Raw genomic sequence first — 25,479 nt, 5'->3', positions numbered from 1 at the left:
TATTGAAGTAAGATTTTTGAGCTAATCTACTAAACATAATGCATCATGTCAAATCAAAAGAAAAATTCTAAAACCTGTAAATAATTTACTAAAACTAAAAAAAAAATGTGAGTCTGAAAAGGTATTCATCGCCTTTGTAATTACTATATTAACTTTCCTCAGGTGCAACGCTGTATATTGTCTTACGAACTCACCCAATTTGTTAATGTATAAAATTGGAGGATCACCTGTTTTCAATTAAGTCATAAAAACAAATACTCCCTCAAGGTCCAACAGTATGATAGAGTTCTCAATAGAACAAACCAAAATGAAGACAAAAGATCATTCAAGACAAGTCAGGAAAAAAGTTAATAGAGAAGCACGAATGTGAAGGAGGGTACAAAACCATCTCAAAGGCACTGAATATACCTTGGAGCTCAATGCAGTCCATCATGAAAAAGGTGGAAAAAATATGAAACTACAGCCACACTGCTTAGGTCAAGCTGTCCCTCTCCATATAGTCACTGGAGAAAAATGGTACTTGTAAGAGAGGCTATAATGATGGCAACAGTCATTCTGAGTGAGCTGCAGAAGTCAATGACTGCAACTGGAGGTGAGGTTCATAGTTCCACAATCTCCAAGGCCTTGTACAAAAAGAGTATTTATGCAAGACTGGCAAGGAAGAAGCCCTGGATTTTTTTTTAAAGCGTATACTTGCCTGTAAAGACTTTGCAAAGCTTTACTTAGAAGATCCAGTAAAGATGTGGAAGAAGGTCTTGTTGTCAGATGATGCTAAGGTGAAACTTTTTTGGCCTCAGCACTAAGTGGTACATGTGGTATAAGTCTTAACACTGCGCAACAGCCAGGTAGAACCATCCCTACTGTACAATATGGTCAAGGTACTATGCTATTGGGATGCTTTTTAGCAGCATGAACTGGGAATTTGATCAAGACTGATGGGAAGATGAATGCTGCTAACTTCTGAGAGATTCTGGATAAAAACCTGTTGGCTTCCGCCAGAAAGCTTAAACTGGAGAGGGTTTGTTTTTCAGCAGGACAACAACCCAAAGCAAACTGCTAGAGCAACCATGGAATGGCATCAAATGAAGAAAATTGATGACCAAAAGTGACCCAGTCAGAATCCTGACCTTAACCAATCAAACATCTCTGTCAAAACCTCAAGTATGCTATCCATTGCTGCTCCCCTACTGACCTGGCACAGCTCGAGCAATTTTGCATGGAAGAATGGGCAAATTTTGTTTTATCACATTGTGCAAAGCTCAATAGAGATTTATCCAAAAATACCTCTGGCTGTAATAGCTGCAAGAGGTGGTTCAACTGTGGCAAGAGTTCAAGATTGTTGTCCACTGCTGCTTCCCAACTAACCTGGTACAGCTTGAGCAATTTTTGCAAGGAGGGATGGACGAATCTTGCTCCATCACATTGTGAAAAGCTGATAGAGAATTATCCAAAAAAACTACTGGCTGTAGTAGCTGCGAGAGGTGGTTCAGCTAAGTGCTGAGCAAAAGGGGGTGAAAGCTTTTGAACTGCTGACATTTCAGTTTTTGAATTTTTAGCTTTTCATGCTTTACAACTTTACCTGTTTTTTGGGCTCAACTGTGAAAAAAGGAGCATCTGATTCACAAATAAAAATTCTCAGTTGAATTGATCAAAATCCCTGATTGTAATATTTATGTGAACACAGGGTTGTGGTTGAATACTTTTACATGGGACTGTATGTTACTTAAAGTCATAGAGCTCTAGAGCACAGAAACAGGCCCTTCAACCCATTTAGTACTTGCTGAACTGCATTCTGCCAAATCTTATCAACTTGCACTTGGGTTATAGCCCTCTCTCACATTCCCAATCATGTACTTCATGAATGTATCGCATTCCCAAAAATCTAAACGTAAGAGTTACAGTTGAACCTGCATCCATCACTTTCACTGGCAGCTTGATCTCTCTTTACCAGGAGAGGCCAGAGTGGAGGTAGATGACTCTGATTAGAAAATTTGCTCCTCAGATTCCCCTTAAATATTTCACCTTTCACCCTTAACCTGTGACTTCTATTTCTAGTCTCACCCAACATACGTGCAAAAATCTTGCTTGCATTTACCCTGTCTATACCCTTTAATTTTGTATACCTTTATCAAATCTCCCCTCATTCTCCTACACTCCAGGTAATAAAGTCCTAGCCTATACCACCTTTCCCCATGACTTGGGTCTTCAAGTCCCAGCAACTTCCTTATAAATTTTTTTCTGTACTCTTTCAATCAGACCACAGTACATGCGCTTGCAACACTGTGTGTCAGACAGAGTGGTCAGCAGCACTGGGGCTCCATGGGGACTGTCCCGTCTCCCTTTCTCTTCACCATCTACACCTCGGACTTCAACTACTGCACAGAGTCTTGCCATCTTCAGAAGTTTTCTGATGACTCTGCCATAGTTGGATGCATCAGCGAGGGAGATGAGGCTGAGTACAGGGCTACGGTGGGAAACTTTGCCACATGGTGTGAGCAGAATCATCTGCAGCTTAACATGAAAAAGATTAAGGAGCTGGTGGTGGACCTGAGGAGGGCTAAGGCACCGGTGACCCCTGTTTCCATCCAAGGGGTCAGTGTGGACATGGTGGAGGATTACAAATACCTGGGGATACGAATTGACAATAAACTGGACTGGTCAAAGAACACTGAGGTTGTCTACAAGAAGGAGCAGAGCCGTCTGTATTTCCTGAGGAGACTGAGATCCTTTAACATCTGCTGGACGATGCTGAGGATGTTCTACAAGGCTGTGGTGGCCAGTGATATCATGTTTGCTGTGTGTGCTGGGGCAGCAGGCTGAGGGTAGCAACACCAGCAGAACCAACAAACTCATTTGTAAGGCCAGAGATGTTGTGGGGGTGGAACTGGACTCTCTGACGGTGGTGTCTGAAAAGAGGATGCTGTCCAAGTTGCATGCCATCTTGGACAATGACTCACATCCACTCCATAATATACTGGTTAGGCACAGGAGTACATTCAGCCAGAGACTCATTCTACTGAGATGTAACACTGAGCGACATAGGAAGTCATTCCTGCCTGTGGCCATCAAATTTTACAACTCCTCCCTCGGAGTGTCAGACATCCTGAGCTAATAGGCTGGTTCTGGACTTTTTTCCACTTGGCACGATTAACTTATTATTTAATTATTTATGGTTTATATTGCTACATTTCTACACTATTCTTGGTTGGCAAGGCTGTAATAAAACCCAATTTCCCTCAGGATCAATAAAGTATGTCAGTCTGTCATGTTGGTATCTTTCTTGTAAGTAGGTGACGAGAACTGCACACAATACCCTAAATTAGGCCTCAGCCATGCCTATATAACTTCAACATAACAACAGAACTCCTGTACTTGATATTTTGATTTATGAAGGCCAATGTGGCGAAAGCTACAACCCAATCTAGCTGTAACTCCACTTTCAAGGAATTATGGATTCCATACCCTCTTGTACACTTTGTAAGTACTACTCTGGTTTATCCTCCCAAAGTGCAAAACTTAACATTTGTCTGCATTAAATTCCATCTGCCATTTTTTAAGCCTATTTTCCAGCTGATCCAGATCCTTTGATAGCCTTCTTTGTTGTGCACTGCGCCCCAATCTTTGTGCCATCTTTTGGTAATCTACTTTACTACAATGTCATTCATATCATTAGTATAGGTGAGAAACAACAATAGACCTCCAATCAATCCCTGTGGCACACCACTAATCATAAGCCTCCTGTCAGAGAAGCAGTTGTCTACGACTACTCTGGCTTCTGATAAACCAATGTTGAATCCAGTTTCTTACTTCAGCCGAAACGGCAAGCAACTGGACCTTTTTGACCAGCCTCTCATGAAGGACTTGGTCAACGGCCTTGCTCAGTTCCATGTAGACAGTGTCCACTCCCTGTTCTTCATTTTCCTTGAAAGTCATTTTCACGTGTTTATATGTTGTCCAGGTCTGAATACATGTAAAACTGCTTCATTATTTTAGGATTTGCAGTTTAAGTTGGACTAAAATATATTTATATTAACAATGTGAGTTAAGATTGCCACGACAAATTTGTTTAACTTAAAGGTTTGAATACAGGATCTTCTACCATCTCTTTTACCAGTCTTTAAGATATCTGCTTGTGTGGCTTTCAGATTTCCAGCAACTACAGTGTAACCTATCATTGTTTTTCTCTATCCCCAATCTCATTTATATTCTATTTAAATCTCCCTTAGATGATATGCAATTAACAAATTACACCTTATTTTCATCTGGCAGTGCCATCATTTGCATTACGATGGCATGTCTCTTTTGGGTCATCTCTGTCATAAGCAAGCCCTTCGTTCATCTCACCCTCTTCATCCTCGGCATTTTGAAACATGCTTGATTTTTTTTCCTAGTTCTAATCAATACATAATGATCCAAAGCATGTTGAGTATGTCTGGGAGTTTTTATTTTATTTCCAGTATTGAGAAGTGTTTTTTGATTAGTGATGTTTTGGTGAAATGTCCTGCCCTGGGATGTGTCCTGCCCTGGGATGTTTCATTGTATTAATCTATAACTGTCTCTGTCTTTTTCCCACACATTCTCACTTTCCTGCTTATTTCTATTTCTTAATTGTGTTTTTTTTTTCCGTTTTTAAATTCTATTTCTGTCCTCTTTCATTTATCTTTCCTTGTAGTATGGGTGGCGGGCTGGAAATGTGTCTCTACCAAAGGCGCTCCTTCCCTCTGCTAGTCTGCAGGGCAGGGTCATGTGAAGTCATGGGAGCAGGTGGTGGATATTTGTATGAGCAGTTAGTGCATATCACAAGTCTTGGTTATGTGACCACAGACGCTAGGCAGCCAGTCTCTGAAGAGTTTAATAATGGCTGGGGTCTACTGTCTTGACCAGTAGAAGGCAATGGCAAGCCCTTCTGTAGAAAAATTTGCCAAAAGCAGTCATGTCATGAGACTGTGATTACCTACGTCATACATAGTGGCACATAATGATGATGTACTACAAGTATTCTATTTCCTGTTGTTCATCTCCCTTTCCTGCATTTACTTCCAGCTTTTCTTCTGAGGCTTCATCTTCCTTCTTGATCCAGATTTTATTCTTTGTGTTGTCTTCTGATCCACACTTTTTAGACTCTTGTGTGTTTTTCTAGTGTACTGTATTGTGGTTTTGTTTTCTTAAAATTAGTTTTGTGCTTAATACCCAAAAATTACCAGTGGTTTAACCCATATTATTAAACTTGCTGACTAGCCCAATATGGGCATTTTTGTACGGCTGAGCCTGTATTACACCGATCTTGATCATGCTGATAAATCCTGGTAGTTTTGAACAAAACTACTGACATTTATCTGTTTAATTGGAAGCAAGTCTGGGAGAAGTCCTGAGTCTACTGACAGATTAGAACACTATAGGATTATGTATGGAGCTCTGCCTTGCTGTGATTCACCATCCTGTAGAATAAACTTGGGCATCAATAACCCAAACTAATTTCAATGTAGCTTATTGAGTTCTGATTTTTTAACAAAAATGTAGGGGTTTTTAACTTGTTAAATAGTTATTTTTTGAAAATATATTTATTGTTCTTAGTCTTTTTTCTGAAACCAGAGATGCTAAGTTCCTTCACAACTTTGACATCCAGCAATACAGTTTAAGTTTTGGAGAATGGTCTGTTTTTAGTAGTCCTTTGAAGGTTCAGTGCCACTTGGGCCATAATGTTGAAGTTTCTGGGCACTTAATTACGGTCAACCTTAAGAGTTCAGTCCAGATAATAACAGCTATAGTATGACTTTTGGTAGCAATTCCAGACAGCAGGTCTCTAGTGGGATGAAGTGCGAAAATTAAAAATATTTTTCTGAATTGCTTTTTTTTTGATGAATGGTCTTCAACTTGTAATATTAACCACGTTTCTCTTTGCGAGGATTTTGCCTGCCCTGCTGTGTATCCAGCTATTCTTGATTTTATTTATAAAACCAAAAGCACAAAATTATGTTAGCTGCTTGCACTTCTTAAATCTAGATGAAACTAGTCAGGTGATGTGTGTAAACAATGAATTTTTTTATTAGTAAAGAACACAGTTTATTGTTTAAACTTGGTTATTGAAATTTGTGGTGGGAGGTGGAGAAGCGTAAAGAAAAATACTTGGAATTTTGAGAATAACTATAAACAAGTAAAAATATGTTCAGAATTTTCTTGTGGTAACAAGTTAGACTGTAAGGAAATCGTATTTCAATTTCATCGACATAGTTTATTACATAAATATAACAGTAAATTGTTCCCTCGCCATCATTATGAAGCTATAACAAAATGATGTCCCTGTCTATCTGATCAACAGAAGCAGACTTACAGAATGACCTGATGCCGGTGCCACCTCCTTATAGCATTGCTACCTCCCTACCGACTTACGATGAAGCAGAAAAAGCCAAAGCAGCTGCGATGGCAGCTGCGGCGGGAGAAGCTGCACAAAGAGTGAGAAATATTTCATTTTTAAGTGTAATGTATAGAAACGATAAGTTTGATATTTGCTAACTGATTCGCTCCAACAAATAAGATAGATTTATAGAATGGTTTGGTATATAAGTTTTGAGTGAGAGCACGGGAATACTAAATAATAGTGAGAAACAAATTACAGTGCCTTGAATAAATGTTCAGTCCCCAATCCTGTGTTCACATAAATAAGAATTACAATCAGGGATTTTGATCAATGCAATTGAGAATTTTTATTTGTGAATCACATGTTCCTTTTTTCACAGTAGAGCTGAATATCAGCATTTCAAAAATATTCATACCCCTTTGCTCATTTTTTAGTTGACCACCTCTTGCAGCTATTACAGCCACTAGTCTTTTTGAGCAAGTCTCTGTTAGCTTTGTACAATGTGATGGAGCACGATTTGTCCATCTCTCCTTGCAGAATAGGACTCTCTGACTGGGCTACTTAAGGATGTCAACTTTCTTCATTCAAAGTCACTCCGTGGTTAATCTGGTAGTATGCTTTGTATTGTTGGCCTGCTGAAAGACAAGCTTCCTCCCCAGTTAGAGCTTTCTGGCAGAGGCTAACAGGGTTTTATTCAGAATCTCTCTGTATTTCACAGCATTCGTCTTCCCATCAACAGAACCAGATTCCCAGTCCCTGTTGCTGAAAAACGTTCCCATTGCATGATGGTACCTCTACCATGCTTAACAGAAGGGGTGGTGTTATCTTGCTGATGTGCAGTATTAGAGTTATGCTATATGTACAGCTAAAAAGTACATATCCTTGCCCATAAAGACTTGGCAAAGTGTCATTTAGCAGATACTGTAAAGATGTGGAAGAAGATCTTGTAGTTGGCCGGGACTGAAATGGATCCTTTTTGCCTCAACACTAAGCAGTACCTGTGGCATAAATCTAATATTGCACATCAGCCAGGTAACACCATCCCCACAGTACAGTATGGTGGAGGTATTATAATGCTACGGCAATCCTTTTCAGCAGGAGGGACTGGAAATCTGGTCAGGGTTGATGAGAAAATGAAATCTGCTAAACACAGAAAGATTGTGGATAAAAACCTGTGTGCCTCTGCTCAAAAGCCTAAACTAGGAAAGAAGTTTGTCTTTCAGCTGGACAATGACTACTGCAAGAGCAACCATGGAGTGGCCTCAAATGAAGAAAATTGATGTTCTTGAGTGGCCTTAACTTGCCTAACCTTAACTCAATCAACTATCTCTGGCAAGACAGTGAGATTGCTGTCTACCTTCATTCCCCAAACAATCTGATGTGTCTTGAGCAATTTTCCAAGGAAGAGTGGGCAAATCTTGCTCCATTGCATTGTGCAAAAGTGAGAGATTTATCCAAAAAGACTACTGGTTGTAATAGCTGTGACAGGTGGTTTAACTAATTACTGGGCAAGAGGGGATGAATACTTTTGAACTGACATTTCAGTTTTCGAGATTTTAGTTTTTCATGCTTTACAATTTTTTCCTGTTTTTTGAGCTCTTCTGTGGGGAAAAAGGAGCATGTGATTCACAAATAAAATTTCTCATTTAAATTGATCATTTATGTGAACTCAGGGTTGTGGGCTAAATACATTTTCAAAACACTGTGTATATGGATAACACAAATTTCGGATTTATAAAACTATAGTGAAATTTGATGTTTTACTTAGAAAGATATAATTTATTCAAAGATGTAATTTACTACTTGTAATCGGGTGTACTTGTACTACTTGTACTACTTGTGCTGAAATCGGCTGTGCAGTACAACACAGTAACCTAGACTAAAATTCTTAATCATGTTGGTCAACGATGCATGATTTGAACCATTTCTAGTGCTGTATTACTGACCATAAAACTACATTACTGACTAATTCATTGTTTGTTGTTGAAGAAATTGTGAATATTTTATTAAAAAGTATACTCTCCAGTAATCAGTAAATACCTTACTTATAATTCATGAATTTAACTTGAGAATTAGTTTCTTTTAAACTATTTAAGCAAATATAAAAATTTTGGTAATTTTACAATTGGACTACCTAAGAACGTTGTGTGTGAAACATCACCTTCTTTGAGATTTGAATACTTAAATGTCAAATGGTGAAATGATTTAGCCTCAACTTATTTGTACTGTCCTTTATTGTCTTGTGTTTTCCTGCTTAACACCTGCTACAATGGACAGTTTAGGGAACCTAGGAATCTGTTTGATGAAATTCTACAAGGTACATCTCAGGTACAGTTCCTTCATGTGTAAATGACTATGTTTTTATTTTCAGAAATGTTGTTCGTACACTTTACAACTGGATGCTACAGTTTTATCTTGTGTTTGCGTGTTGTGCTATCATTCCACTCACAAAGCTGTTTTGTTGCTGGTTAGCCTTATCTTGAGCTCAACTAGTTGATGAATAAAATGCCTTTTAGTTGACTGCAGTTTGAAATTGCACATTCTACAGATCTGCAGATGCTGCAAGTCAGTCATTTTTCCTGGTAGTAATGTCATTTGAGTATTAGTCATTCTTCTAAGTAAAAAAAAATGCTAATTTATTTTTTTCTGTTTTGATGACTGTCCAGTGTTAATACTTTTTAGGTTAAAACCAGTGTTTTCAATGGGCAGCATTCTCTTCCTTCCCTTAAAGAGCTTGTGGTAGTTAGGTGAAATAGGTTTCAGTTATTGTTTCATTTTGAGAATCTGTAATAAGGTCTGAATTTCACATTAAGCTATGAATGCAACTAATGAACAATGAGATTAAATCGCCAGAAATATATTGAAAAAATGTAATTTCCTCTTATAGGGCTTAGCATTAGTTATAGTAGTTCATAGATCTCCATGTTTACTAATGATACATTGAACGTATTTTTAATAGTTAGTTTCTTCAAACATTTGTTGAGTAAAAGAAAAATTCAAATGGAATATATAGCCTACTGAAACATGAATAAAGCCATGCTTGTCTGGAGTATTTCCAAGTGAAATGGAATATATGTACTGAAATATGAATCAGGCCGTGATCAGATGGAGAACTTTCAGCTCAAGTGGGATATATAGAATACTGAAATGAGAATCAGGCCATGTTCAGGTAAGGCATTTCTAGTACGCTACCAAAAAAGGCAGACACCTTTCTTGTATTATTCAGCACATTATTATTTTGACTATGACTTTGTGAATGGTATAATCTAATGGAATGTGGAGAGGTTATTTGAGAGTGTGGCACATTAAATGGTAGGACCAATGATCCCCTTAATCCAAGAGATTTAATGATTAAAACAAAAATAGTGAATTGGAGTTTTGTTAGTTAAGGGTTCAGAAGGAAGCAGGGAGCAGGTGGCTGGGAGAAGGTAATTAAATAAAGATTTAAGAGGATAAATTAAACAAGATGAATGTAAGGAAGTAAGATTAAGTAGGTTAGTTCTCTTTCTGGATTATCCTTATTGATTAGCATTGTTATGACCGACTAAAACTGAAGCTGGAACTGAGAAATATAAAAGTCTTTATTTACATAGCAGAGCTCCAAGAGAGTGAGCGAATCCAGGAGAACCCAAGAGAATCTTACTCTCCTGACATGTTTTATACTACAACGCAAAAATAACAATAAACAATTAACTACAATTTCAATTGCTATAATTACCTTCTAAACATTTTGAATTTAGTTACATTAATTTACAGAATTATATGAGAAGGCTAGAGTGAGATCGACACTATGAGTTTCAAATATTGAAAGGCTAGTTGATGATCTTTGTTCCTAGAACCTCTTTGTTCGTCAGTTAGTCCAACAAATCAGCAGGATTTTTAGGCCATTATTATTTTAAAAAGCTTGCAGTGTTAGCTAGTTATTCTAGTTTAACTGATATGATGGTGAATATTTAAACATGTTTCCTTTAATTTGAAAAGATCAAATTACTTGTGAGCAGTAATGGTGAAATTGTCTTTTAGTCATTCTCATGGTCGGATAGTGTCCAGCACTGCAAAGTTGAAGGATTTGTTACGTTGCAAGATTCTCACAATGGTTGGGCAATTTTTATCTAATTGAATCAGCTGGATCTAAAGAATTAAAGGAATAGTTACACCTTTTGGATTTTCTGAAAACTGAGCTGAAAGAACAGCCAAAAAAATTATGTATTGCTCTGATAAATGGTCTTGAACTGAAATGTTGACTTTTTATTTCTCTCCATATATTCTGCCTGACCTGTTGAGCTCCTCCTGTACTTTGTGGGTGTTCCCCAATACTTCCAGCTTGTGTAGAATCTCTTTGGGTGACGTTTTGTAATTTGGTTTTATTGTTTTCCATTTTGGAGACCCCTCTACCATATTCCATATCTTAGAATGTAGACAGCTAAGGTATTTTTAAGCCATATCAAATTTATCCAGTTTTAATTCTATTCCCTTTAATTTTGTGTTTGAGTATTCCTGATTATTGGTATGTCAATTTCCTTATGATTGGAGAAAAGAATTATCTCTGTTTTAGGATTTGGGCAGGGAACTGTCCGGGTATATGAGTTGCAGAAGCCTTTATGTGGAGCTGAACTCCAGGTTGCACTGTCTGACAGTTTTTTAATGGAAATCTCTTCTGGATCTCTAGAGCATCCAAGGAGATCATTGGTAATGCATGGTCTCCTGGGTTACCTTTTGACTTCTAAATGTCAGGAGAACTTCAATGTCTGATTTTTCAAAGTTTAAAAATAAACCTCATATACTACAGAATAATGTGCAAGTTGGATAACTTGAAATGGAAGTTTTTGTAAAATTTACTATATGTTCTTGATAACAAAATGGCACTAGAAATATAAAGACAGAATACTAAATTGAGTGTTGCGCATGAAAGACAGCATGGCATCTCGTTAATTTTGAAGTATAACGAAGTATCTGTAGTCTGTAAATAGAGTGTTCCCAAGCTTCACTCTAACTGATCATTTTTACATTAAATACCTTCATTTTAATTGTTTCAATGACAAGGACCTTCTCTTTCATCAGAAATCAGTCCCACTATAATATACATACATTTAATTAGAATCTTAGTGAAAAAAAAGCATTACGAGAATTGTGAAGAAAAAGTGAAGGCCATAATTTGCAAAGAACATAATTTTGCAAAAAGCACTTTGCAGCCTTATGAAACATTCTAGGAAAATGATTGCCTGAAACTGAAGTGCTTAGAAATACTGATGAACTCTATTTGTGCACTGGGCAAACTTGGGAAAACGGTGGTCAGAAGTGTAGATAAGCTGTGCAAGGCTGGATGACCAAGGGACTTTATAGGGGTGGTAGCATTTGGAAAACAGCAGATGATATTTGAGGAATGATGGGAGCTGGTGCATGTGGTGCAAGGAAAGCAGAAAATTGGCAGTTGGGAACAATAAAGTAATACTTCAAGGTTGACGTTGGGTTGGATGGGAGGAGTACAGATCTGGATGTTGGTGGTCAGGTTGGTAAGGCGTGTGGAGGGGAGACCTAGTGATGGAACATCTTACTTGTCTGGTAGACATCCATTTTGACGTTATTCTCGTAAGATCATGTAGCATTGGCAGTGCCCAACAACAGGTGCTCCCTCCAACTACACGGTTCAGTTGTTGACATTAAATCTGCAAGATGAGTTTTAACAAAAGGAATCTTGTAAAGCATGCCTGGGCAAGTTTGAAAAGGGACACACAGAACAAGGCAAAAAGAAAAATTAATCTAAAAGAATGTGTCAGGTTAAATCTACAAATACCGAAAATCTGCTAGAAATAACACTGTAAAAGATTGAGCAAAAGGTTATCATTTACCCCTTAGGGATATATTCTACCTTACTGGCAGTTTGGATGAGCTAAACATTACAGGATATACCTTATGCTGAAAAACACTATTCAGCAGCAGATAAATGATAACCTTTTGTGATTCTTTTTGTTAAAACTCATTTTGCAGATTTAATGGTATATTTTAGATTGACCTGAAATGATAAAAGTCAGAATTTGAACAATGTTGTCTAGAAGAGAATTTGACTCATTATGGTACGGAAGGAAACTATATTGCCCTTGTCTGTGTTGGCAGGATGAAGAGCAATCTGTTTTTATGTACCGCTGGGGAAAAACAAGTTTACACATGTAATATCAAGACATTGTTGAAAAACTTAAACAACTTGGGCAGCATCTGCGGAAAGTCAAATGATTAATGTTTCAGTTCAAAGATCCTTTGTCAGAACTGAGAAAATGAAAATGGGTTAGTCTAGGTCAGGGGTCGGCAACCCTTACCACTGAAAGAGCCATATGAACCTGCTTCCCACAGAAAAGAAAACACTGGGAGCCACAAAACCCGTTTGACATTTAAAATGAAATAACACTGCATACAACGTTTTTTTTTGCCTTTATGCTATGTATAAACAAACTATAATGTGTTGCATTTATGAAATCGATGAACTCCTGCAGAGCAAACGAAATTACATTTCTGCAAGCAACAAAAACATTTTGAACTCCGAAAAAAAGACGTTGGGTTGAAGGTTACTACATCGTTAGCCTACCTTGGATCGAAAAATTAAAAGAAATCGCGCACTGGCGGGTGTCAGGCATTGGCAGTGGTGACGTATATTAATAGCGATAAAAACACGTTGTAGCGGTGTGCTACACACAACGCTAAAATAACGACATGGAGTGGTTAAACTGCAGTCAAAGATAACTTTATTCGAACTACACAGCCTTGCTTTTAAGCCTCTCTCAACCTGCCCCCTCATGGGCGCGGATGCTCCAAAAGACACGTACTCACAAACCCCCGTAGGCTATCACCCTTAGCCGAAACGCTGGCAAATTGTGAGCCGGTTCGGATGTGCCAGGAAATGGGTCGCCACAACGTTTTATTTAGATTGTACAAGATCACCGTAATCTTCAAATTTAGAATTACATTTCAAAAACTAACAAACTAACATAAAATACATTTTAATTAAATACTCATCATTTATTTTCCAAAGCCACAGGGAGCCGCAGCACAGAGTTGAAAGAGTTGCATGCAGTTCCGGAGCCGCGGGTTGCCGACCCCTGGTCTAGATAGTAGAGAAAATGGGAAATTACGATGAATGAAATATGGGTAAAGTCCGTGATAGATGAAATTAAAAGACATTTAAGGATTTGTCTATGTGATGTATTGCAACATCTAAATAATAGGCTGGCCGATTAGAACAGATAATGTATTACATCCTTTATCCATTTAATAGAATTGAATAAACTTAGAATAAGTTATGTTGGCTATTATTTGCAATTTTACTTGCACTGGATAGGGCTAAAACACTCGCAGTTTGTGCCGAGTCTGGGAAAATGGCTAATCCAGCTGACAACCATTTCTTCTTCCATTTTTGACTGGGGCTCCTCTGTCTCTTCCTGTGTTACATCACAATGGATAGAAAGTGCATTAACTATATAGAATACCACTGCTGAGAATTGTTAGAATAGTTTTCTAACGTTCAGGCTAGGAGGACTGTGTAAGATGAGGGTGAATATTTTAAAAGGGTTAGTGATGAGCAATCAAAGATCACTGCTGAGGACAAAGTATGTTCATTTATGATTTAGTGCTTTCATTTCCTCTGATCACAGTTTCTGACAGATGTAACATCAACATTTTGGAATAACTATAATTTCATGAGAATCGAGAGGAATAAGAAATAAGTCACATCATTTTCAATATTGTTTAAATCTTTCCCAAGTAATATACAGAAGAATTATCTAAGCTACAGATAAGGCTCTTTCAGTATAATATTCTCTTGTTGTTTTTGTTTTGAAGTGTTGTGTTTACTGCGTAAAAGTTGGTAATACATATGTAACTAAGATTTAATTATAAACTCAAAATAATTTGCTTGCTCATTCAGCATTGTAACCTTGCAAATATAGGAAGAAGATTTTCCACCGAGAGATGATTTCAATGATGCTGACCAGTTGCGAGTTGGCAATGATGGCATTTTCATGTTAGCATTTTTCAGTAAGTCTATTTTTAATTGATTCACTGTTTTTTTGTTTTAATATTTTAAGATGAATTACAAGCTTTCTTGAATGCTTGAGATTTGTAACTGAGGTATTGCTGATTCTGCAGTCCAGCTAATGAAAAATGTTTTGATGCATTAAAACGTCAAAATGTTAAGTAATTAATGTGTTACTGATGCTTTGCATTTTTGTTTACAGTATGCAGAAGATAGATAGACATGCAGTGTAGGATTTCCAGTGTCTGCTAGTGGATTATATCTACATTATTTTTAATAATTTTACATTTTGTATATTTCTTTTGATGTAATCTTAATGTGTATATGACGTGCAATGTTCAGGCTGTAGTGAGACTGCTATTCCAATGCCCCCCGGGTATTCAGACTTTTGGATGATACAAAACAATGGCTAGAAAACTTTATGGACCATCATATGCATTTTTGATCACCACACTACAGAAAGGATGTGATGGCAATAGGAGTGCTTGCAGAAGAAATTGCCTGCACTTGGGGTTAAAGTTATAAGAAGATTTTGCATAAGATTGGTTTATTCTCATTGGAACTTAGAAGCTGAGGAGTGACCTTAGAGGGGTTTATAAAATGATGAGGGATACAAGTGAATCAAGTCTTACAGAAGATCTACCCAAGAAGTCAATGTACTGTAAGTCTCTGCCAGCCTATGCTGGCTCCTGATCTAGCAGTACCTCAGATTATATACTTCCTCAACTTTTTCTAATGACCTCTTCTTACTCATACAGTGCTCTCCATTTTATTCCCATCACACTGGCCTTTATTCATTTCTTTCAGTCTTTAAAACCTCAATACCCTGCACTGTACTTGTTGCATTCTGCAGCTTTTAATTGTTCCACCAACCTAAAGGGTTAAAATTTTCTAAAATTCACTGATTCTATTTTTCTTTTCTCCTCCTCCAAGATACTGCTTAAATCCCACTCTTTGACCAACCCTTTAGATGTGTGTGATATCCCTTTCCCTGGCTTAGTATCAAACTTTGTGAAAGTTTTATTAACCTGATGTTGAGGAGGACACATTTGGAAAATTGTGTTCTGTTTTGGTTACCCTACTATAGGAAAGATGCTATTAATCTTGAAAGAGTGCAGAAGACATTAAGAGGATGTTGCCTGAACTCGATGGACTGAGTTATGGAAAGTGATTGATCAGGTTCAGATGTTTTTTTGGAGTTATACAAGTTCATGAGGGGTATGGATACTGTGAATGTGCAGTCTTTTTCCTAGGGTTGGGAAATCAAGAACTGGAGGCCACAGTTTGAGGTGAGAGGGAAAGGATTTAATATGAACTTGGGGTAACTTATTCACCCAGAGGGTGGTCACTTTATGAAATGAGCTACCAGAGGAAGTGGATGAGGCAGGTAAAACAACACTGCACACTTAGACAGGTACATGAATACGGAAGGTTTGGGCCAAAGCAGGCAAATGGGACCAGTTCAGATGGGAACTTAGGGCTCTATGGACTGGTTGGGTTGGAGGACCTGTTTCTGTACAGTCAAATAGGACTCACTCGGGCCAGGGAGTCTAGAACTAGACACCTTGGTTTAAGGTGAGAGGAGAGAAATTTAAAGGAGATCTGAGGAGCATGTTTATTTTTTTGGATCTTGACCCACAGTCCAGTCACTTCCTGCAGTCACAAACCTATTCATGACCCTGACTGTGACTCTGGCCACACACCAGCTCACAGTTCCATTAGCACAGAGTGGATGGACTTTATGGATAGTGAGGGCAGACATAGATGCCAAAGAGTGAGTTAGATGCCATTAGGATTTCCAAATAATTGCATACTAGCTTGTTAAATTTTTACTATAAATTCTACAATACTAATATAAACTTGTTTTGCTTTCTTAATAAACTCAGATCATCTAAGTTGATTTTTTCTATTCTTAAAATTAATCATAAGTATATTGCAAAATTAATCCTTGTCATTTTGGGCAAGCAGGTGCACACATCAAAATCCCATCCCACAACTTAAAATCATAGAGTCACTACTAAGGTCATAGAGCACTACAGCATAGAAACTGGTCCTTTGGCCTATTTAGTCCGTGCTGACCTATTAAGCTGCCTGGTCTCATTGACCTGTGCCTGGACTAGCCCTCCATACGACTCCCATCCTTGTGCCTATCTAAATTTCTCTTAAATGTTGGAATCAACCCTGCATCCACCACTCCTGCTGGCAGCTCCTTCCACGCTCTCACCACCCTCTGAATGAAGTTTCCTCCCCAGATTCCACTTAAGTATTTCACCTTTCACCCTTAACTCATAATTTCTAGTTCTATTCTTATCCAACGTAAGTGGAAAAAGCCTGTTTGCATTTACCCTATTTAAACCCCTACCCCCCCCCCAAATTTTATATACCTTTATTAAATTTCCCCCCATTCTTCTACAGTTTAGCGAATAAAGTCCTAACCCATTCAACCATTCCCTCTAACTCAGGTCCTCAGGTCCTGGCAACATCCTTGTAAATTTTCTCTGCACTCCTTCAAACTTATTAATATCTTTCCTGTAGATAGGTGACCAAAATACTCCAAATTAGTCCTCACTAATGTCTTGTACAACTTCAACGTAACATGCAAATTCCTATACTTTACCTTGATTTATGCAGGCCAATGTGCTAAAAGCTTTCTTTATGACCCTATCTGCCTGTGAGGCCACTTTGAAGGCCCTTGAATGTGTTTTCAGATGTCACTGTCTTGTTTTAACTTTGCCAAGAGAAATTCGGTTCAGTTTACAATGTAATCTTTTTTTAATTTGTTGTGCTCTGTTTCTTATGATCTCTCTAAGTGTAGTTTTTCTTAGACACATCATTATTTAGTCCTTGAAACTTACAGCTACTGGAACTTTATTGGTTCCAAAACTGGTCAAGTAACTCAGATTACTTAAACTTTAAATGTTTTATTGAGAAATATCTTCATGCTTGGGAAAGAACATGCTGACCATGTTGCCTAACAATCTGTTTTAACTTGATACGTCATAAAGTAACTGAGATTAAACTACTTTTATTAAATGATACATTATGTTCAGAGATAGCTATTGGGTGTGTCATGTATCCATGTTGGTGTGCACTAATGTTTTATTACTCAGGGTAGATAGATACCTGTTAAATTTTGTGTTTTCTTCAATGATGAGCTATTAAGCTATGATATAAATTTTAGTAAACTATTTCTGCCACCTTGTGGACATGCAAATAATTGTAGTGTTGGTTGTGGTGTTTATTATGCTGAGCAATATTGAGATGTGTGACAGTAATTAACAAAATACAAACTTCACTTTCCTTTATTAAGATCTTCTTGGTCAGGCTCAAAGTGAATAAGGTGCCATCTGCTTGGTAGAAATTATATACTTATATAAAATGAAAAACATGCAAAATTGCACATTAGTTTTCTGTTTTTTGGGGGAAAATACTACACTTAGGATCACAAATTTTTGAATTTTGGACCATTTAGCTTACACTGAATGTGAACCCTCCTGTTGTCTATCTCTAATTATTCTTGAGTAGAAGCTGGGAATTGCTTCCTCAACAGTCCTAACAAATGGAAGTTAACTGACTCTTTTGCCATGAAGAGGTATGAGGAAGTTTGCTTCACCGACTATGAAGCAAAATCAATATATTACTAAATTAGGGAGATTGATGTATGGAACTATGGGTGCCATACTGGTGAACCAACACCATGAAGCTGCATCTACTCTGACTACTCAAAGCAACATGGTAAAAATGCTAAAGTAAGCCACTTGTTCATGCACGCAATCAGTTTTAAAAACTTAATTTAGGTTCTGTTTAAGTCATAGGGATGATTTTAGTGACAGTGGGGTTGGGGCCAAGGTAGGGTTTAGGAACAGGGATGTGAGAGAGTTAGAGGTCACGTTCGAGTCTAGTCATTCTCTCTGTGTTCCATGCGAGAAGGTCAGTGTCATGAATGTGAGCCAGTGTCAGATGACAAGCCAGAAGACCAGTGATGATGAGGGGTAGTTCTTGGGATCAGATTTCCATGTGGGCAAGAGGTGACTCGCCTAGGTATTCAAATAGGCAAGACTAGTTCAAGGCCAAGTGTTTGAGGTCCTAGTCATTGGACAGACTGGTGTTGGAGGCCTTGTGTTTGGAGTCCTGGTCATTTGAGACCTTGAGTTCACAGTCCTATCCGAGTTTCTCATTTTCTGTTGTCATTGATGAGTTCTAGGGTTGATACTGAAGATCCAAGCCCAAACAAAGGTTGATCAGAAGTCTGGAGCCCTGATGGCCAGATCCCTGAGTTTAGAATCCACTGGGGAAGTCAAAGCCCAATGCCTGTGAATCTCTCTGCTGGAGAGGAGAGGGAGAGGGAGAGATTATCGTTGGCTCTGGAAGCAATGCATTTCACTATGTTTTGATGTATATGCAAAAAAAAGAAGAATCTGAATCTGAAACAGTCATGTGAATTGGCAGCTGGTACAGGGTTATCTAGTTGTCGGCGTCTGTGCTGGGTGGTTAAATGCTTGAGTGCTGATTTTTTTTTAATATATAAATTCACTGACTCCCACAGCACTCTTGTCTATACCTCTACCCACCCTGTCACTTGTAAAAATATATTCCCCTTTCTTAGTTCCTCTGTCTCCATTGCATCTGTTCTCAGTATGAGGCCTTCCATTTGAGAACATCTAAGATGCCCCCCTCTTCAATAGACAGGCTTTCCCTTCCTCTACCATTGCTGCTGCCCTCACCTATCTCTCCTCCATATTTTGGACTTCCACCCTTGCCCTATCTTCCCATTGGCTTAACAGGGATAGAGTTTTGTCCTTGCCTACCACACCATGATCTGTGCATCTAACAACTTCCACTTTCTTCAATAGGATCTTACCAAACATATCTTTATCTACCTCAACACACACACACACACACACACACACTCACTCACCACCCCACCCACCCCCCCGGAATTTCCCAGGAATCGCTCTCTCCATGATTCCCTTATCCATTTATCCCCGTCTATAACCGTATAACAATCACAGCACGGAAACAGGCCATCTCGGCCCTCCTAGTCCGTGCCGACCTCTTAATTTCACCTAGTCCCTCCTACCCGCACTCAGCCCATAACCCTCCACTCCTTTCCTGTCCATATACCTATCCAATTTTACTTTAAATGACACAACTGAACTGGCCTCTACTACTTCTACAGGAAGCTCTTTCCACACAGCTATCACTCTCTGAGTAAAGAAATACCCCCTCGTGTTTCCCTTAAACTTCTGCCCCCTAACTCTCAAATCATGTCCTCTCGTTTGAATCTCCCCTACTCTCAATGGAAACAGCCTATTCACGTCAACTCTATCTATCCCCCTCAAAATTTTAAATACCTCGATCAAATCCCCCCTCAACCTTCTACGCTCCAATGAATAGAGACCTAACTTGTTCAACCTTTCTCTGTAACTTAAGTGCTGAAACCCAGGTAACATCCTAGTAAATCGTCTCTGCACTCTCTCTAATTTATTGATATCTTTCCTATAATTCGGTGACCAGAACTGTACACAATATTCTAAATTTGGCCTTACCAATGCCTTGTACAATTTTAACATTACATTCCAACTTCTGTACTCAATGCTTTGATATATAAAGGCCAGCGTTCCAAAAGCCTTCTTCACCACCCTATCTACATGAGACTGCACCTTCAGGGAACTATGCACTGTTATTCCTAGATCTCTCTGTTCCTCTGCATTCCTCAATGCCCCACCATTTAACCTGTATGTTCTATTTGGATTATTCCTGCCAAAATGTAGAACCTCACCTTTCTCAGCATTAAACTCCATCTGCCAACGTTCAGCCCATTCTTCTAACTGGCATAAATCTCCCTGCAAGCTTTGAAAACCCACCTCATTATCCACAACACCTCCTACCTTAGTATCATCGGCATACTTACTAATCCAATATACCACCCCATCATCCAGATCATTTATGTATATTACAAACAACATTGGGCCCAAAACAGATCCCTGATGCACCCCGCTAGTCACCGGCCTCCATCCCGATAAACAATTATCCACCACTACTCTCTGGCACCTCCCATCTAGCCACCATTTTATTACTCCAGCATTAATACCTAATGACTGAACCTTCTTAACTAACCTTCCATGTGGAACTTTGTCAAAGGCTTTGCTGAAGTCCATATAGACTACATCCACTGCTTTACCCTCGTCAACATTCCTCGTAACTTCTTCAAAAAATTCAATAAGGTTTGTCAAACACGACCTTCCAGGCACAAATCCATGCTGGCTACTCCTAATCAGATCCTGTCTATCCAGATAATTATTAATACTATCTCTAAGAATACTTTCCATTAATTTACCCACCACTGAGGTCTATAATTGCTAGGCTTCTAGAACCCTTTTGAAACAATGGAACCACATGAGCAATATGCCAATCCTCCGGCACAATCCCCGTTTCTAATGACATCGTAAAGATCTCCGTCAGAGCTCCTGCTATTTCTACACAAACTTCCCTCAAGGTCCTGGGGAATATCCTGTCAGGACCCAGAGATTTATCCACTTTTAAATTTCTTAAAAGCGCCAGTACTTCTACCTCTTTAATTGTCACAGGTCCCATAACTTCCTTACTTGTTTCCCACACCTTATACAATTCAATATCCTTCTCCTTAGTGAATACCGAAGAGAAGGGAAAGGTCTACTGATCTCTTTCCTTGCATTTACCAGTGTAAGTGAAACAAATGCTACACCTACCCATTCACCTTCTCACTCACTATCATTAAGGGCCCCAAGCAGTCCTTTCACCTGCACTTCACCTGCAAGTCTGTCAGGATCAGCTGCTGTTCCCAGTGTGTCCTCCTTTATATCAGTGAGATCTGACATAGATTGGGGGACCACTTTGTCAAGCATCTTCACTCTGCAACATGGCGGATTTCTTGATGGCCAACCATTTTAATTCCACTCTCCAATCCCATCCTGACATACCGGTTCATGGCCTCCTCTACTACCACGATAAAATCACTGTCAGGTTGGAGAAGAGATGTGTTATGTTCCGTTTGGGTAGCCTCCGACCTGGCGTTATTAACGTTGATTTCTCCAGCTTCTGGTAATTTCTCCCACTTCCTCCTTCTCTCCTTTTCCATTTCCCCATTCTGGTTCCCATCTTAGCCCTTCTCCTCCTCTGGTGCCTCCTTTCCTTTCTCTCCTGGTCCACTATCCTCTCTTATCAGATTCCTCCTTCTTCAACCCTTTACCTTCCATTGTGTACTCTTTCCCATTCCCCCCCCCCCCCCCATCATATTCTGGCCTCTTCACCCTTCCATTCTAGTTCTGATGAAGGTCTCCGCCTAAAATGTCAACTCTTCCTCTCTTTCAATGTTGCTTTATCTGTCGAGTTTCTTCAGCATTTTGTTTGTAATACTGTGAATGTTATGTCATTGGACTGATTTAAGTGCCAGACCACATTGGAAAGGTCGGGTATTGACTGAATCAAGGAAGCATAGTCGGGGAATTAGGGCAATTTGAAGCTGAATCAGAATCAGGTTTATTATCACAACATGTGTCGTGAAATTTGTTAACTTGGCAGCAGCAGTTCAATGTAGTGCATAATGTCAAAGAAGAAGAAAATAATATTTCATAATAATAATAAATAAATAAGCACAGCTCTAATCTGCTAATTAATTTGCCGACAATACTACATTGATTGGGCTAATCTCAAACAATAATGACGTGGACTACAGGGAAGAAGTCATCTCTCTGACACAATAGTGTCAAGAAAACAGCCTCTTATCAGTGCTGAAAAAGCGAACGAGCTGGTTGTTTGGTTACAAGAGGAAAGGAGACAGGCTAACCCCTCTTGACATTAATGGATCTGGGATTGAGAAGGTAAAGGGCTTCAAGTTCCTCAGTATCCACATCAACTCATGTGGTTTGTACACTCCAGCTGTATTGTGGTGTAAAAGGCACAACAACGCCTCTTTCACCTCAGATGGCCAAGGAAGTTAGGTGTGGGCCCCCAAATCCTAAGAACTTTCAACAGGGGCACAATTGAGAGCATCCTGACTGGCTGCATCACTGCCTGGTATGGGAATTGTACCTCCGTTAATCACAGGACTCTGCAGAGAGTTGTGCAGACAGCCCAGGGCATCTGTAGTTGTGAACTTCCCATGATTCAGGACATTTACAAAGACAGATTTGTAAAAAGGGCCCTAAGGATCATTGGGGACCCAAGTCACCCCATCCATGGTCTATTCCAGCTGCTACTGTCTGGGAAATGGTACCAACAGGCTCCGGGACAGCTTCTTCCACTAGGCCATCAGACTGATTAACTCACATTGATTTGAGTGTATTTCTATGTTACATTGACTGTCCTAATTATTATAAATTACAATTAGTGCACATTTAGATGAAGACATAACATAAAAGTTTTTACTTATGTATGTGAAGAATGTAGGAAATAAAGTCAATTCAAAAATCAATTACAGTACAGTATATGTATATTGGATAGATTAAAAATTGTGCAAAAAAGAGAAATAATATATTAAAAAAGTGAGGTAATGTTCATGGTTCAATGTCCATTTAGGAATCGGATGGCAGAGGGGAAGAAGCTGTTCCTGAATCGCTGAGTGTGTGTAGGAAGTTCATGCTTCTGTACCTCCTACCTGATGGTAACAGTGTGAAAAGGGCATGCCCTGGGTGCTGGAGGTCCTTAATAATGGATACTGCCTTTCTGAGACACTGCTCCTTGTAGATGTCCTGGGTAATTTGTAGACTAGTACCCAAGATGCAGTCAACAAGATTTACAACCCTCTGCAGCTTCTTCCGATCCTGTGCAGTAGCATCTGCACCCCCCCCACCCCAAAACCAGACAATGATGCAGTGTCAGAATGCTCTCCGCGGTACATCTGTAGAAGTTTTTAGATGTATTTGTTTACCAAATCTATTCAAACTCCTAATGAAGTATAGTTGCTGTCTTGCCTTCTTTGTAAACTGCATCGATATGTTGGGACCAGGTTAGGTCCTCAGAGATCTTGACACCCAGGAACTTGAAGGGCAGGACCCAGATCTGAGAGTGAGGAACAACCCGAGGTTTGGCCAAGTTAAACGCCAGGCCAGATTGAGAAGGTCAGGGTGTCAGGGCCAGAGAAGGATTGGGTGATGTTCAGCTCACTGCCCTGCAAGGCTTAGTCATCTCTGTGCTGACCTGAGGCTGTGACCTGCAACTGATAGGCTCCTGGATCGGCTGCAGTGAGTATTGGCTTCATTGCTGTGGACTCACTTCTGTGAACTTCAGTTCTGAATGTTATTTGCTTACTTTTATTGTTTGCATGATTTTTTTAAAAATTTATTCTGCGCATTGGGTGTTGGTCTTTTTTAATGAATTCAGTTGGGTTGCCTTCTATGCAAGGAGATGAATCTTAAGATTGCATATAGTACATTTACTTTAATAAATGTACTTTTGAAATCTTTTTGGATTTCTAGCATCTGCAGAATCTCTCATGTTTATGATTGTTCAGGGAGTAAACTTTGGTTACTTGCTTTGCATATTTCTGGAAATTTTTTTTACAAAGTCAATCTACTTCCTTCAATACAGAACCTCAATGGTACACTTTTCTTAATGAATATACAGTATATGCCACGTGAATTTGTTCGGTGTCATCTTGAGTTCTTATCCCTGTCTTAACTCTTAATTTTTTCTCTCACGTTTTGCTTTTTCAACTTCTGTTCATAGTTCTATTTTCAAGTGAAATGTCTGGTGATTTTATTTAATCTCTATGACTATACTTGGTTGTCCATTCTCCTTCATTTCTGTGTGCATTCCCTCCACTGCACCTAACAAACCAATCCATAGTGAACACTGTGACTGATATGCATCAGTTTGCGAGATATTTTAGTATTTTACCAAAGGCACAGATCAGTCTTGTCAACCTGAAGAACTGTGTAAAGTACAAAGCAACTGGTGAAAAGTTGAAGTGTGAAGTGACAAAGAGGAAAACATAAAATGATGAAACACATTTGGAAAGAGAAAGCTACAAAGGTAATAATGAGATAATCTTTGGGCAATGCATTCACTGAAAGTGGTAGCAGGAAGACTAACAGAATAGAAAAGCACATGCTAAGATTTGCTTCTTGGGAATGTTGTCAAAATTTTACCAGAGGAGGGCAATATTTAGCCCAAGGAGGACCACTGCAAACATAATGCTTTCTGCTCATTAAAACAGAACAACTAAGAATCTAATAATTTCAACTGAAGTGAGGAATATGGTTGTTAAATGCTTATTTTGCAACTTGAAGCATGTCAAGGTACCAAACCTGTATTTTGCTGATATTCCAATATTATTGGCATGGCATTTCAATAGTGATACTTAGAGATCATTCAAGAATTATTTCAAGAGCCTTCTGCAGCGGTACTTGTTTATTGGTACTTAGGGTTTTGCTGAATTGGCCGATGACTTGCCATGCCATTATAGGCATAGAGAGCAAAGTCAGACCATGATAAATTTGATAATGGTGCAAGCATAGATTTTCACACATAATTAAATCTAGGGTAACACATACAAAATGCTGGAGGAACTCAGCAGGTCAGGCAGACTCAAAGAAAATGAATAAATAGTGGACGTCTCAGGCGGAGATCCTTCTTCAGGACTGGAAAGGAAGAGGGAATATGCCAAACTAAAAAGATGGGGGGAGGTGAAGGAGGATGCCAGGTGGGTAGGAAAGGTAGAGGGATGGAGAAGAACGAATCTGATAGGAGAGGAGAGTGGACCATGGGAGAAAGGGAAGAAGGAGGGACAACAGGGGGAGGAAATAGACAGGTGAGGAGAAAGAGGAAAGAGGCTAGGATAGGAAATACAGGTGTCCGTTCCCCCCCCCCCCCCCCGACAAAGGTAGAGTGTTCCTATTAAACCTTACTTAAGCTGAAATGGTGTAAAGCGAATAACCATTAATTTATATGGGGAAAAGTTTTCGTAAAAGCAAAAATCCTCTTTGTAATGCGAAAACAGGTTACTAATGTAAGTCTTTTGTAAAAGCGAAGTGGCGTAAAGCAAACATTCGTAAAGCAATGGACACCTGTAGAAGAAAAAACACTCCTAAAATCCTAAATTTTTAATTTGGTCGAC

General features: G+C 38.9%; 1 protein-coding gene across 6 annotated transcripts in view; it reads left to right on the top strand.

Moving 5' to 3' along the window:
* The window catches only part of ndfip2 (Nedd4 family interacting protein 2), an 81,756-nt gene that overhangs the window by 31,178 nt on the left and 25,099 nt on the right, over positions 1–25,479 (top strand). For 5 of the 6 annotated variants that reach the window (XM_059970389.1, XM_059970390.1, XM_059970388.1 and 2 more), the window contains exons 3-5: positions 6,320–6,453; positions 8,636–8,686; positions 14,296–14,383. In XM_059970389.1, the coding sequence (XP_059826372.1) occupies positions 6,320–6,453; positions 8,636–8,686; positions 14,296–14,383 (273 nt within the window). The remainder of the gene's footprint in view (positions 1–6,319; positions 6,454–8,635; positions 8,687–14,295; positions 14,384–25,479) is intronic. The other variant, XM_059970391.1, reaches the window with a different exon arrangement.

Source organism: Hypanus sabinus, chromosome 5, assembly GCF_030144855.1.
Source record: "Hypanus sabinus isolate sHypSab1 chromosome 5, sHypSab1.hap1, whole genome shotgun sequence".
In the NCBI taxonomy this organism is placed as follows: Eukaryota; Metazoa; Chordata; class Chondrichthyes; order Myliobatiformes; family Dasyatidae; genus Hypanus; species Hypanus sabinus.
Note: the sequence above shows the minus strand (reverse complement) of the source record. Positions and strands in the feature narration are given on the sequence as shown.